This window comes from Lynx rufus, unplaced genomic scaffold (genome assembly GCF_022079265.1).
Source record: "Lynx rufus isolate CCGP_SWC_20201006 ecotype Redwood Valley unplaced genomic scaffold, mLynRuf1.p SCAF_1, whole genome shotgun sequence".
Taxonomy (NCBI): Eukaryota; Metazoa; Chordata; class Mammalia; order Carnivora; family Felidae; genus Lynx; species Lynx rufus.
This window is the reverse complement of record NW_025814823.1, coordinates 135,831,726-135,848,141: the sequence shown is the minus strand read 5'-3', so window position 1 is coordinate 135,848,141 and position 16,416 is coordinate 135,831,726. Positions and strand designations below refer to the sequence as shown.

The following is a 16,416-nucleotide window of genomic DNA, read 5'->3' as shown; positions in this document are numbered from 1 at the left end:
ACATTTAACATGTAGTTAATCTCTTGGGATGCTGATTTTAATAGAAAAAAACAGACAAATTGAAAGCTACCTTTAAAGGCAGATTTAAAATAGTAAGAAAACCTCAACTTTATTTAGCCCTTTTCAACTTTCAATTCATTAAGAAAATTTTTTCCTTACATTATTTGTTCATACATTATTCCTTTTGCTCCTCATAACCCTACGATTTTGAAATTTTATTCTGACTTTATGTATAAGGAAAAAAAAGATACTGAGAGAAGCTAATTTACCTCAAATCACATGGTTTTGTATGAGCTAGACCTAGTACCCTGGTGTTCTTAACACTGGTCCTACTTTCCATCTGCAATCCCTTAACCTTCAGCCCCTGCCCTCTCTCTCACCTTATCTCTCATCACAGTAATTTAACTTTCCTGCTGTTTATATGCCTCCAAAGGGAAATGACAATTTTGATAATGGTGCAATATTTATTGTACCTATCTATTTAAAAACTTTTTTAACAAACCAAAATTGCATTAAAACATCAATATGCGATTATTTTCCCACCACTCAAAAATTTTAATATGTATTGAAGATTCTGGACCAGAAAATGTGTAAAGATAAGACAAAGAATATCAAAATAACTTATAACAAATTTCTAAAACCTCTCACATATTAAAATTGGTAAGATAAAAATATGATTTACAATACATGTTTGCCATTATGGTATAGATAAGAAAATAGTAACCATACTAAAATTAATTCATCCTACTTATCAAAATTCCTATTATAAGAATGAAAATATTCACCTGTTTATAAATAGGTATTCAAAAGTGTCTTTTGAACAACATTCTTTGGTGTTCATAAAACGGCATATATTATAATATATTTATCATACAGTCTTTTCAGACTATAAATTCATTTTAAACTGGAAATGAAAAAATATAAATTAGATATTGCTATAGAAAATAGTTACAGGGTAAGTATTTTGATGTCATGGTGCCCAAATACTTATGGACAAGATTTACCTACTAAACTTTAAAATAACTACCTTTTCTTTGATATTTCTTATAGATCTACATGTTCCAGAACTTAAAAAAAAAATTACGTTAGTCTAAAGGCAGAAAATTCAAACATGAATTGACAATTATCTACGATTCTCTCAACTGGCTATTCCACAAAATATGGAGCTAACTGAATAGATGAAAACCCTAGCACTGCGTGGATACCAGCTTGATAAGCAACTTGGAATGGCAGATGCATTACAAGAAATGGAACATTCTACTACAGAGGAAGAAGACAAGTGATCGAATAATATGCACACAGCTTGGTAAAATTCTTTACCCTAATAAAGTAATTATTCATTTGCAAATATTACCAAAAGTAAAAAAAATTTATTTTACAGAGTGGTTGGTTTTCAATACATCGATAATGTTTTAATTCCCTATTCTCATTTCAGCTTGTCTCATTTCAGTGGTTGGTTTCTCCTAAATAATTTAGTTTACATTTAAAGTGGCAATACAGCTTTTACGTAATGGATTTAAGTTATAATTAGAAACCAGTTTTATATACAGAAAATCCATAAATATAGAACTTTTATTCCTATTTTATCCTAGGGCTATGCAAAAAATTGACTAAAAATTTTTCATTTGGGTCTTTGTAATAAACATGTAAATACATTATTTACAATGGAGATATTTTATGACAGAAAGTAAACACACAGAAGTAATTTTGGTCTTCACCAGAATCCATCATTATATGTTCATTTTCGAAGATGATGTGACACATGTTCAAATTTTAAGATTCTCATTATACACGTAATTCAAGAAATTACTTTACTTGTACAATTAATGCTTCATTCTGTATTTAAATTTCCTTTATGAAAGATTCCTTGATCCAATAGTAGGGAACTTTAGAATTTGTCTCAAATACAGCAAAATGTTTCTGTACAATTATGTGCAATTTTCTTCCTTCTGGCAATATTATAAATACCGAGCAATTTCATCTTCATTGTCCATACCCCAGAGGTAATCCTTGAGTTATGTCACATGATGTAAGTACCATCTTTGTAGTATTTCATGGACTCCATTTGTTTGGTCATAGCTAGAACATCATGAAATCCAGTACTTAGGCCAGACATATGTTGAAAGTATGCCTCTTTTTCCACTTGAATGGTTAAATTGTTTACTCCAGCATCTTTAAGTATTCCTGTAACCTGTTATAAAAACCCATACATTTTAAAGCATTTAGATTAGTGCATTTAGTACATATGTCTCAAATAACTGATAGGACATTTTTTTCATAGCCACAGATAGTCAAAGATAATCCCCGGGGCGCCTGGGTGGCTCAGTCAGTTGAGTATCTGATTTCGGCTCAGGTCATGATCTCACAGCTCGTGAGTTTGAGCCCTACATGAGGCTCTGTGATGACAGCTCAGAGTCTGGAGCCTGCTTCATATTCTGTCTCTGTCTCTCTGCCCCTCCCCTGCCCACGCTCTCTCTCAAATATAAATAAACATAAAAAAAAAAAAAAGATAATCCTCAAAGTAATGTTTATTATTTACTTGGTAAAATGTTAAATATAATCTTTTAGAAGACCTGTAAATTACTGACCTGACATTCCAATTTGAAAAGAAAAACAGCTTTTGTTTCCAATTTGGTATGTTTAGAAAAGGGATATTAAAACTATTTTGATTCTTACCTCCAACCATAGCATATACCTTGCCAACTTTATTGTGATTATTATTAATCTAGAGCTATATTCATAATAATTAATTTCTAGATAACCTATTGGGAACCAAGGTGGATCACAAGTGATATTTTAACATTACCTTAAGCTTGTGCTCTAAATACTAAAACTTAATTTTTATCATTTTTGGGCAGAAAACAAATCTAGATGTAAAAAATAAGGTATATTATCTTTAGACAGCCAAAAGATTGATGTTTTTGAACAGTCAAATGATTACTGAACTGTGTAATTTATGATGTGTGCAAATTTATGCATGAATTAACTCAACTGAAATTACTTTAAAAAGAAAAGCTGATCACCTGCTGTACTATTCTTTGCTCCAGCACATCGGATGCCACCTGTATATGAACTGTTCCTGCCACAACACTGGCTGAATGACGCCAAAAATGAGGGTCTCGGTATGATATTAATCCTTCAATTTTCTGTATCTGTAAGATAAAAAAAGAGGTGACATAAATGGACATAAAGCCTAATTTATTTAACACAAAGCAATCTTTTTGGTCCAGGAACCAGATGATTAAGTGTCTGACTCTCGATTTCGGCTCACGTCATGATCTCAAGGTTCATGGGATCGATCCCCACATCAGGCTCTGTGCTGACAAGTGTGGAGCCTGCTTGGGATCCTCTCTCTCCCTCTCTTAAGAAGAAAAAAAAAAGATAATAAGGAGAGCAAGGAAGTGAGAAAGGAAAGGGACAACTCACTTGAAGTAAAATATTTCCAAAAGAGTGATACCGAGGAAGACAGCTCTGAATGGGAAGTGAATAATAGTTGCACACCCATTTTCCCTTCTTGAAGAGGTACTTTACCGATGCTAAACTTTGGGATACATTCAATGGACTAAATGGTTTCCTCATGTTGATACATACATTCACGTATTATTTAGTATAGAAACATGTTCAAAAGATATCCTTTATGCTTAGTAATGGAGAACTGGTTAAAAACAGACAACACATATAATGTAATAGGACACTGTCATCAAAAATGTATTAAAGGTATTTATCAAGATGACATAATTAAATGGGGAAAAATTTACAAAGTAGCAAAAAATAGTTTTTTGCCATGTTCAAAATACCTAAAATATAGAAAAACAATTTTTAATTTTTTTTTTTTTAATGTTTATTTATTTTTGAGACAGAGAGAGACACAGCATGAACGGGGGAGGGGCAGAGAGAGAGGGAGACACAGAATCGGAAGCAGGCTCCAGGCTCTGAGCCATCAGCCCAGAGCCCGACGCGGGGCTCGAACTCGCGGACTGCGAGATCGTGACCTGAGCTGAAGTCGGACGCTTAACCGACTGCGCCACCCAGGCGCCCCAAGAAAAACAATTTTTAAAAGTGCTTCTTTCCAGGGGCACCTGGCTGGCTCAGTTGGTAGAGCATGCAACTCTTTTCTTTTTTCTTTTTAAATGTTTTTTTATTTTATTTTTAGAGAGAGTGAGAGACAGAGCGTGAACAGGGGAGGGACAGAGAGAGAAGGAGACACACAATCAGAAGCAGGCTCCAGGCTCCGACCTGTCAGCACAGAGCCTGACGTGGGGCTCGAACTCACAAACCGTGAGATCATGATCTGAGGCGAAGTCGGACACTTAACCACCTGAGCCACCCAGGTGCCCCTTTTTTTTTTTTTAAATATATTTTTTTAATTTACTTATTTTGAGAGAGACAGAGACAGCACAAATGGGGAGGGGCAGAGAGAGAGAGAGAGAGAGAACCCAAGCAGGCTCTGTGCTGTCAGCTTAGAATCTGATGTGGGCCTCGAACTCCTGAAACATGAGATCATGACCTGAGCTGAAACCAAGAGTTGGACGTTTAACCAAATGAGCCACCCAGGCACCCCTAGAGCATGCAACTCTTGATCATGAGTTTGAGCTCCACATTGGTGGCAGAGATCACTAAAATAAAATTAAAATAAAATAAAATAAAATAAAATAAAATAAAATAAAATAAAATATAAAGAGGTTTCTTTCTAGGTGGTAGAATTATATGTGATTTTGTGTGTGTGTGCTTTTCTGTATTTTGAAGTTTTCCTTTTCCCATAATGGACATACATTATTTTTGAAATAAAACTTTTTTTCACTTTTAGAATAATGTAGTATTCACTAATAACAAGAAGGTGAGGGAACTACTAATTTTATTTATGAAAACAGTGGGTTAAGATGCTATTCCTTTAATATTCAAGATGCCAACTTTTCATCAGCAGATCCTGATTTAATGTGATATGGCAAGGGTGCCTGGTTGGCTCAGTTGGTAGAGCATGTGACTCTTATCTTGAGTGAGTTTGAGCCCCACAATGGGTGAGGCTTACTTTAATTTTTTTTTTTTTCAACGTTTTATTATTTATTTTTGGGACAGAGAGAGACAGAGTATGAACGGGGGAGGGGCAGAGAGAGAGGGAGACACAGAATCAGAAACAGGCTCCAGGCTCCGAGCCATCAGCCCAGAGCCCGACGCGGGGCTCGAACTCACGGACTGCGAGATCGTGACCTGGCTGAAGTCGGACGCTTAACCGACTGCGCCACCCAGGCGCCCCTGGGTGAGGCTTACTTTAAAAGAAAATATGACATGGCAAACCACAAGCTGAAAAAAATTTCTTTTGTATTTGTTTTTTCTGTGAATTGCTGATTTATATTCTAGTCCATTTTCTTACAAGACTTTCTTTTTTAAACAAATTTGTTTTATAAAAATATTTTTTTTATTTTTAACAGAGAGAGAGAGAATGAGAATGAGAGGGGTAAGGGCAGAGAGAGGGAGACACAGAATCTGAAGCAGGCTCTAGGCTCTGAGCTGTCAGCACAGAACCTGATATGGAGCTCAAACTTACGAACTGTGAGATCATGACCTGAGCTGAAGCTGGAGCTCAACCCACTGAGCCACCCAGGCGCCTCAAGACTCTCTTGATTTTTTTTTTTAATTTTTAATTTTTTAGTGTTTATTTATTTTTTGAGAGAGACAGAATGTGAGTAGGGGAGGGGCAGAGAGAGAGGGAGTCATAGAATCTGAAGCAGGCTCCAGGCTCCAAGCTGAATGTAGGACTTGAACCCATAAGCTGTGAGATCATGACCTGAGCTGAAGTCAGCTGCCCAACCAGCTGAGGCACCCAGGCGCCCCAAGACTCTCTTAATTTAAAAAATTATGCACAGTAAGTCTCTGGTTGCTTATACGTGCTGCAAATATTTTTCTCTTGTCTGCCTTCTGTATTTCTTATTTGTTAATGGAGTCTTTTGCCAATCAACAATTTTTAACTGCTCCAATCTATAGATTTTTTTCTGTCCTTTTTTGGCTTCTGGTTTCAATTCGAACTTATTAAAAAGGCTTTCTCTACCTCTGTAGCCCTGAAAGTATTCTTCTATTTTATTTTAGTACCTTCATTATTTTTTATCTTTTACATATCCAGTACATTAGAAATACATTTTGATATTTGGTGGTAAAGAGATACAGCTTTTTATATTCCACTAAGTAGAAATATTAATTAGGTCCACCCTTTCTCCCCACTGATCTAAAATGCCAAGCTTTGCTACGTACTGAATTCCATAAATTCCTGGGTCTGTTTCTGGACCACCAATTTAAAAAAAATTGATTTATGTGTTTACTGTTGCGCAAAAACAAAACTATTATTTGTGTTGGATAATTCCGTAACTTTATAATCACCAAACAGCATCCTATTAGTTAATTCTGTAATTTATGGGTTTTTTTTTTGTTATTCTCAAGCATTAACTCTTCCAAATAAGCTTCCAAGTAATACTGGATAACAAAATAAAACAAACAAACAAAAGGAAAAAAACCCAAAAATCCCAAGGAAAGGCAACTGCACTGAGATTTAAATAAAAGAAATGCAACATCTTTACAATACTGTTTGCCATCCAAGAAAAATGTCTCCATTTATTCAGTACTTATTTTTATGTCCTTTAAATAAGACTGTATTTTCTTCACTCATATTTTTCACATTCCTAGTTGGGTCAACTTACTCAATTTCAAATGCTATTTTAAAAGGAAAAAATAGGGGCGCCTGGGTGGCGCAGTCGGTTAAGCGTCCGACTTCAGCCAGGTCACGATCTCGCGGTCCGTGAGTTCGAGCCCCACGTCAGGCTCTGGGCTGATGGCTCGGAGCCTGGAGCCTGTTTCCGATTCTGTGTCTCCCTCTCTCTCTGCCCCTCCCCTGTTCATGCTCTGTCTCTCTCTGTCCCAAAAATAAATAAAAAAACGTTGAAAAAAAAAAATTTTAAAAGGAAAAAATAGGGGCACCAGGGTGGCTCAGTCGGTGTTCATTTTCAGCTCAGGTCATGATCTCACCATTTGTGAGTTTGAGCCCCGCATTGGGCTCTCTGCTGTCAGGGCAGACCCCACTTCGAATCCTCTCTTTCCCTCTCTCTGCCCCTCCACCCGTTTGCATGCGTGCACATGCTCTCTCTCAAAAATAAAACAAAACATTAAAAAATAACAATAAAAGGAAAAAATATAGTAAAGAAATTACACACAGTACCTTTTCTAAAGCAACATGTAGTTCTTTTTCACATTCTGGTGGCAATCTCAAAAGTAGAACCTGACAGGCATCTTTAATCAGTGGAACAACACTGAGAAATATTAATACGGCAATAAAAAGAGAACAGAGGGGATCAGCAATGAACCATCCAAACTGCTCTATAAGAACTGTGGATACGATCACACCAATACTGCCAAGCGTGTCTGCCAAAACATGTAGAAATACACCTGCAAGTAAAACACATGAAAACATTAAAAATTAAAGCACATCTAATTTAGTTCTTTTATCCATTTTATAAACAATACTGGGTATCTACTATGCACCAGAAATTCTGCTAGGGGATGGTACTTAAAAAAAAAACCAACAAAAAACAAGGTCACTGCTCTCAAACAATTCACAGACCAGTGGTAAAGGGAAAAATGTAGGCAACGGTAACAGAGAGTGTTAAGTTTTATGATGGTGTGGTTTTCCTAGAAATCACACATGAGCCAAGTTTTGACATTACGCAAATTACTTCTATTAAACCATCAGAATATATAATTTAACACAGTAAGTGATAAAAATTCCCCCATGTATATTTATAATACAATAAAAATTTCCTGGTTCTTTTGTAGTGAAAGTTCATAATGACACACTCAGTGTTCCCGTTCCAAATAATATTTATGCAAATGTCACAGGAAAAGGACTCTATAATAATCTGTTTAAAAATTGACATTTATGAACCAATGTGAGCATTTTCTACAACAGATGACTTTATTTATTTATTTTTTAACCACAGATTGTTTTACAAAAATAAAGCTGTACCAGAAGCCTAATACTTAATACAAGTAAGACAGTGTCAATTCAGAACACAACTGAAAGGTAGGACAATATTTGGCAAGGACTCACCCCTCATGTTAGCATTCATGCCTCTGCCTGCAGATCCGTGGCTGTGACCATGTCCGTGGTCACTGTGTCCATGCATATGGTGGGAATGGCTGTGATCAGATGAATGACAGCTTCCCTGAGAAGCTCCATGGTTATGGTTATGGGCATGGCTAAAGGCACAGATACCAATAAGGTTTACTATCAGCCCTCCAACTGAGACTGGCTAGTAAAAGGAGAAAAGAAAACCTTCAATTTGTAGTTAAAAAAATAAATTTGTTACTTAAAAGTTACTACAGATCTAAATGTTTTTCTGTTTATGGTTTTAAAAGTATTTATGGTAAAACCTCACAAAGTTCAATAAGGAAATTCAGAAATTTTATTTACTTATTAATGTAGTTTTGTTTGGAAATCCAAAATTTTTAAAAATCGGATTTTTGAGTATTTTAGAAGAAACATTTTTAACTTCCAAAAACCAAAGTTTTGGCAAGTAGAAGGATTTGGACTTGCTTTAAGCAAGTGATTAAGAATAATATGCACCTGGTTCATGGTTTATGAATAAATAAATTATGCTAAAGTTTTGTTTTGTTTATTTAAATAGAGTTTGAAAGTACTGCTTAAGTATACACTGTAGTTGAAATCTCATTTATATTACTAGGTAAATTTCAGTTTGTAAGGCAATGATTATAATTTACTAACTAGTAGATTCCAAATACATACAGTCTTATTGTGTCTTAAATACAGTAAAATTTGCCAAAGTAAAAAAAAAAAGTATAATGGAAAAGCAAAGATATAAATGGCATTGTCTGGATTTAATAATGCCACAACAACATCCTAAAGGATACATAAAGTTACTTATCCTTGATTATCCTTACAAAATGATTTCGGGTAATAGTTAAGGGTGTTATTTAATTTATGTACGTCTACAATTTCTCCTTCAGAGAAATTCATTTGATTTATAAAAAGAATATATAAAAATAACGGGTACAGATAATTCTAATCAATTTCCAAAGGATGTAAGAGAAAAGATTTACTTTAGTAATCATATATGGAAACTATGTATTTCTTATTGTGGCTCATTTGTTTGTCAGACTTTAAAATTTTAGTTAGCTTTATGAGCTTGAAGATGGTTACTGAACTTTGAATTAAATCAAATACTGCATAAAGAGATCCCCATCATCTCAACTACTTGTCCTCTAATGATAAATACTTCATTTGTATAGATTTCACCAGAAAAAAAAAAAAAAACAACATAGAAAGTATAATCCCCCTTATAATTCTAACCCTGAGTTAGTCACTAAGAGAATAGTGTACACTCTATGCATGTACTAAAATACATACATCAATCCCCTTTTAAACCAATAATAGCATCATGTTATAATACTGCTTTGGAAATTTTTTTTTAACTTAGTACAGCTTACAAATATTTTTCATGCCTGTATATACAGATGTGCCTCATTCTTCTTACTGGGCACCTAGTTTTCTATAAACAACATCTTTATTTAATTAGTCTTTTTATTGATTTTTTTCGCCATAATGAACAATGGCACAATGAATCATGCACCTTTACACACCTGTGCAAGTATTTCTGTAATAAATATTAAAGGTTAAAGGATGTGAGCATTTAAAATTCAAAATATATTTCCAAACTGTAATCCAAAGCATTTTACTAACATATACTTCCACCAACCAGATTCATAACTACAAGCCAGGTGCTAGAATTTAACACTTAATAATAAACCATTCAGGTCCCCAAGATACTTCACTTACATCTTTAATTGTGGAAGAATGACAAAGGAGTTAACTCAATGTTGCTTAAAAAAAAAAAAAGCAAGATACAATGCGAATAGTGAGAAAGGGAAATCTAAGAAACTGAGGAAGGAAGACAGGAGTTAAGGGAAAATCTCTCACTTGAGACACACAAGCAAAGTCTTGAGGAAGGTGGAAAGGCAGATGTGAGGGAAGGGCATGCCAGCTTCAAGAAACAGCACATATAAAGGTATGGCAATACAGGGAGAACATTAAAAATTTCTAACAGTAAATAATCTGTAAGATAAAGCCTTTAAAATGATAGTATTTTTCTGATTCGCTAACATTTTGCAAATTTCCTCAGGTATTTAAAAGCACATCTTGGGGCACCTGGGTGACTCGCAAGTGTGGAACTTTTGATTTTGGCTCAGGTCATATGTCACGGTTTGTGAGATCAAGCCGCACGTCGGGCTCTGCTCTGACAGCCAGAGCCTGCTTGCAATTTTCTTTCTTCCTCTCTCTCTGCCCCTCCCCCATCCATGCTTGCTCCCTTTCAAAATAAATAAACATTAAAAAAAAAAAATAAAAGCACATCTTCATACAAAAACACTGGATAAGTCAGAAAGATATCTGTTATGTGTTAGAATGTCATCTAATATTCTGACTGCTAAAATATGAGAGAAAAGGATTAATTTCTAAGAGTCAGCAGTGTAAATGTAAATACAGGGTCAAGAGCTTATGTTAATTTAAATTATAAAAATAAAGTAAAACCTTCCTACATCAATAATTACAGGTAGTTAAACTTTAGCATGGAGAAAGCTAAAGGGGTTATGAGTAGAAAATCAAACAGGAAAAAAAGAGACTTACTGTTAACATGTGTGTGTCTAATTCCGGAGGATCAATTAATCTAGCCACTGACTCCATAAACACAAAAAAAGCTATTACCATTAGAAAAAGTCCATTAATAAATCCAGAGAGAATTTCTATTCGGCCATACCTAGAAATGTAAAAAATATTTTTAGAAAGGAAAATGACAAATATTTTTATTTTATTTTTATTTATTTATTTAAATTTTTAATGTTTATTTATTTTTGAGAGAGACAGAGTGCGAGCAGGGGAGGGGCTGAGAGAGAGGGAGACACAGAATCCAAAGCAGGCTCCAGGTTCCGAGCCATCAGCACAGGGCCTGATGTGGGGCTCGAACTCAGAAATGGTGAGATCATGATCTCAGCCAAAGTAGGCCGCTCAACCTACCCAGACGCCCCTACAAATATTTTTAAAGCATAAACATTATTATGTTACAAAAGAGGATATATAAGTCTAGATCTTCAATTATGTACATAATTAGTAAGACTAGAAAATTATCAAGATTTTAAACACCACACCAATGCTGAAAGAGTCTTTCTGTATATGTTTGTTAAAATTTTAAATATTTATCAAAGTCCTTCTTCAATGTTCTCTCTTATACAAGGCCTTGCCTAATTTATTAGCAAGAAGTTACTTCTCTCTCCTTTAAGCCTTTGATGGGCTCTGTACCTCTGTCACAACACACAGATTCTGCTTTGTACCAAAATTATTTGTATCTTTGGCCCCTCTGTCTTTCAGAATATAAACAGTTGAAAATAGCTGAATTTATCAATCTATTTAGGGTCTTATCAAAATTCATCATATAAATCAGGGATTTTAGTATTTGTTGAAATGAATTCAGTTGAAATGAATTCAGTTAATGAAAGGGCATTTCATGCATAGCCACTTCAAAGTTTGAATACTGTTTATAACAGCAAAGATGTGAATGACCATGCACATTCCATTGTCTCAAAGAAACTGTTAGGCAAAGAGCTCAAAATCTAACTAATTTTTGCTACCTCCATGTAAGATGGATTTGGCAGAGAGTATAATCTTGAGCTCACTGCCATTCAGTATCATGCTTGGTTTATTTCCTCTTACTTAATTCAAATTAAAGAAAAAAAAAAGCTCTGAAAAATTATTTGTATTAAAAGTAATACAATTGTATTTTCTGGGGTGCCTGGGTGGCTCAGTGCATGGGGGGCCAACTCTTGATTTCAGCTCAGGTAATGATCTCATCAGGCTTTGTGCTAACAGCATGGAGCCTGCTTGGGATTCTCTCTCTCCCCCTCTCTCTGCCCCTCCTCCACTCACGCATGCATGCATATTCTCTCTCCCTTTCAAAATAAATTAAAAAAAATTTTTTTTAAAATTTTATTTCCTAAGATGGAATTTGCCCTGAGAATTTTTTCATTTTGTTATATCACCTTGATGGTCAAGGTACCTACCCATAGGAGAAAATCCGAGTTGCTTTCCATCTACTCATCAGGGCTGCAAAAAGTCCCATGACCAAAGCAGAGCAGTCAAAGAGCATGTGAAATCCATCTGAGATCAGACCCAGACTATTGGTCAACACTCCATAGAATAATTCCACAAAGGTAAAAAGCTAAAATATGTTTAAAGACAAATAGGGGAGGAATGTGTTGGGAAATACTGTTTCAATACATTTATCAGAATGCAATCATGACAATTTTAACCGTTTATTACAGAAACCTTACTTGATGATATAACTGCTATTTTATTTCATTTCATATAAACTGTTAAGATACTAAATCAGATAGGTTCATCTTACACATCATTTAAAAGGAGACAGTTTCATTTATATGACTGTAGAACTCAATCAACTAGGCTACAAAATGTTAGCACTGTGGTCTGTAGTGAGATCCTGTAAGAAGTAGATAAAAATCTTTACAGGATACTATATTTACTGATTTGAAATAGTTGGGGCGCCTGGGTGGCGCAGTCGGTTAAGCCTCCGACTTCAGCCAGGTCACGATCTCGCGGTCCGTGAGTTCGAGCCCCGCGTCAGGCTCTGGGCTGATGGCTCGGAGCCTGGAGCCTGTTTCCGATTCTGTGTCTCCCTCTCTCTCTCTGCCCCTCCCCCGTTCATGCTCTGTCTCTCTCTGTCCCAAAAATAAAAAAAAAAAAAACAAAAACAAAAAAAAAAAAAAAAACAAAAAACGTTGAAATAGTACGCTAAACTGATGCAACTAAAATGCCTCAAAAGTTGCATAAGTAGTCTGAATATGATCCTGTAATCTTCCTATTACTTACAGAAAATATAGTTTTAGCCCCTGATGATCAGAAATTTTGGTAATTAATAAAATTCTACCAGAAATATCAAAATTAAAAGATTAAACTTTTTAAGGTATGTCATTAATATTTAAAAATCTTACCAGATTCAAGCACAAGAAGTAAAAGATCTGCCTAGAGTCATTTTCCTCAAGAATTTGTTTTAGTGATTCCTTAATAAACCTAGGGATCGATTGGGAGCTATGCTGAAAAGCATCACCCATGAAGTTATAAAGAGGTGTTCCTTCAGGAGAATATCCAATTAGAGTGCCTTTCTGTCCTCTCTTAGAAGGAGATGCTAAGATGTTGGCAGCTAAAAAAAGGAAAAAAAACCCATGAACATTATAAAAGCTTTAAAAGCTTAAGCTACCAAACCAACACCGTACCTGTCAGCACTAAATGCAAGCACTGAACAAATTCCCAAATTAAGTAAATGACTTCCACACAAGAATCCATAAGATGAAATTTCCTAAGGGGAAAAGTGCTCACACAAAATGAAGAATATAGCGCTCACTACCACTCCTCCGGACAGGACGTGTTCAGTGCTTTCCTGGTGTGCTGCTCTGTTCATAGCTCGAAGCTGGTCTGTTATTGGATGTGTCCAAAAGTTTCCAAAAAGTAAAGCACTAATAAAAATGGGAAAGGATCCATAGCGGGCACATTTGGAAACTTCCATTTTGACTGAACAAACAGAATCGACATAGAAATCCAGGATCATGACAAAAAAGATAACTGTTGTGAAAGGCATAATGAGAGAAAACCAAGACTCGACTTTACTCTAGAAATTAAACAGAGAAGAAAAAAAGAAATTGTCAGTACTGCACAGGTATAAAGTTCATATCTTATGTTTTAGTTAATCTCTTTATATATAAACAAATACTGTGATTAAATATGATTCATAAAATGCCAAAATATAAGAGATATAAAATATTACTGCATTTTCCTAGTAGTCCCCAAAGTATTAAAAAACAAAAGCATTATGGTTTAATAATTTTATAAATACTAAGTGATCCACAATCCTTGTGTATAAGTAACACATGGTTAAGTATTAAATTGTGTCTTTTTTTTTTAAATAAATTTTTTTTTTTGGAACCGCGACGTTTTCCAAGGCACGGGCCCCTCTCTCGGGGCGAACCCATTCCAGGGCGCCCTGCCCTTCACAAAGAAAAGAGAACTCTCCCCGGGGCTCCCGCCGGCTTCTCCGGGATCGGTTGCGTTACCGCACGTAAAATAAATTTTTTAAGTGTATTTATTTTGAGAGAGATACAGAGAGTGCTAGCTGGGGAAGAGCAGAGAGAGAGAGAGAGAGAGAGAGAGAGAAAGAGCGAGAGAGGGAGAGGGAGAAGGGGAGGGAGAGGGAGAAGGGGAGGGAGAGGGAGAGAACCAAGCAGGCTCCACAGGGTCAGTGCAGAGCCTAAACAGGGCTTGAACCCACAAAACCCCAAGATCATGACCTGAGCGAAAATCAAGAGTCAAATGCTCAACCGACCGAGCCACCCAGGTACCGTGTCTTTTTTTTTTTTTTAATGTTTATTTATTTTATTTTGAGAGAGAGAGAGAGCAAGCACACATGTACATACATGTGGGTGGGAGACGGGCAGAAAGAGAAAGGGACAGAAAATCCCAAGCAGGCTTCCCTTTCAGCATGGAGCCCAACATGGGGCTTGATCTCACGACCCTGGGATCAGGACCTGAGCCGATATCCTGAGTCGGATGCTTAACTGAGTCACTCAGGTACCTCCTAAATTATGTCTTTAACTGATTCCTTTGAGCTACAGGAATGGGAGGGATATATATATATGTGATAGTACTTGATTTATATTTTCTATAAGCAATAAAAATTCCAAAAATTTTTCAAAAATTATGAAAAAAAGCAAGGATAACTTACAACACTTGTAAGCTCGAAGTGAAATAAAATACAATGTACTGAAATGAACTAAAATTTATAAGTAACAGCAATTCATTTTACTTATGACCAATACATTCCTGCTCTTACCTCAGTTGTCACAGAAAGAACAATGACCCATGGACATAAGAGAAGCACAGAAACAAGATGGGATAAAGCTTGAAGACGCTTGGCTCCACCAACATCTATAGAGAGTTTTCTGGATGCTGTATGAAAACCAACTTTACAACACAAAGCCAGTACTAGCAATAATACTCCACCCTATAAATAAAATTACATAAGTTTGATTAGAAACACACGGTTCACTCAATCCTTCAATACATAGTATTGGAAGAAATGGAACTATTATGTTTTTTCCATATCCTAAATTACCGAACTACTTAAATGTCAGGCAGTACTGTAAATTACTGATAACTTACTTTAATGCACTTTTAAAGTTACAGTTGTGGTAATTTTTCAAAATCTCTTATGTTAGGAACAAAGAAAAGAACATACCTTGTGATCTGCCACACCTAAGAAGGCAATGGCTGTGTAAAGCATGTGAGTTAGAGCGCTGTCATGATGTCCTTCAGCTAAGTGAGTTGCAGTAAAGGAAGAAAAACCCCAAATATTAACTCTTTGAATTCTGAAGTCCTCCTAAAATTTTAGCTACATTATTTTGTGTTGACTAGAGTCTAGTTTGGGAACCCCAAACCTGACTACCTGCAACAATATATTGCCCTTAAAAACAAAACAATTAAATATTTAATTTTGGGACATAATTTATAAATTGGAATGGCTTGTATTTTTGTTGTCTCCAAAACAATTATAATAGTGCTTGAGATACAGTTGTTAAATTTCAGGAGTTAACCTTCAAAAGTATATGCATGCATACTATGAGTAGGGCAAAGGGACAAGGCCAAGGAACATTTTGGACCATTCCTACCAAGGAATTAAGGTTGCTCTTTCAGAACAAGAGGTCGAATCAATCCTAAATCTATTTCTTTTTTTTTTTTTTTTAATTTTTTTTTTTTTTCAACGTTTATTTATTTTTGGGACAGAGAGAGACAGAGCATGAACGGGGGAGGGGCAGAGAGAGAGGGAGACACAGAATCGGAAACAGGCTCCAGGCTCTGAGCCATCAGCCCAGAGCCTGACGCGGGGCTCGAACTCACGGACCGCGAGATCGTGACCTGGCTGAAGTCGGACGCTTAACCGACTGCGCCACCCAGGCGCCCCTTAAATCTATTTCTAAATCACTGACCACGTAAGCCTCAGTAAAGCAGCAAGTAGAAAGGGTTGGTGGGGCGGAGACTTATCACAAGCAATGTGGTTTTGCAGTCATGCCACCCTCTTTCAGTCTAAGAAAGTAAACTGTTGTTTAAGTAACAGGCTCTAGAACAGTATCAGTAACCAGAAGAATTAAAACTGGTGTTCCAAATTCTGCTAAGTGGAGCGGGCAAAGGGGTATGGACAGGAAGGAACAAGGCATGTCTGTTTGTAGAGGAAAAAGGGTATACTTATTTGACTGGAAAGTTGGGGTTATAGAAGAGTAGAAGCTGAACTGGAAATAACA

General features: G+C 35.8%; 1 protein-coding gene across 1 annotated transcript in view; it reads right to left on the bottom strand.

Annotated features, from left to right (window-relative positions):
• Positions 1-1,348: 1,348 nt before the first annotated feature.
• SLC30A5 (solute carrier family 30 member 5) overlaps positions 1,349-16,416 on the bottom strand; it is a 36,307-nt gene continuing 21,239 nt past the window's right edge. The window contains exons 7-16 of the mRNA XM_047087490.1: positions 15,357-15,433; positions 14,952-15,122; positions 13,445-13,733; positions 13,060-13,268; positions 12,112-12,269; positions 10,685-10,814; positions 8,093-8,294; positions 7,205-7,431; positions 3,024-3,152; positions 1,349-2,191 (exon numbers count right to left, since the gene is read on the bottom strand). Of these exons, the coding sequence (XP_046943446.1) occupies positions 2,021-2,191; positions 3,024-3,152; positions 7,205-7,431; positions 8,093-8,294; positions 10,685-10,814; positions 12,112-12,269; positions 13,060-13,268; positions 13,445-13,733; positions 14,952-15,122; positions 15,357-15,433 (1,763 nt within the window). The 3' untranslated portion in view covers positions 1,349-2,020. The remainder of the gene's footprint in view (positions 2,192-3,023; positions 3,153-7,204; positions 7,432-8,092; positions 8,295-10,684; positions 10,815-12,111; positions 12,270-13,059; positions 13,269-13,444; positions 13,734-14,951; positions 15,123-15,356; positions 15,434-16,416) is intronic.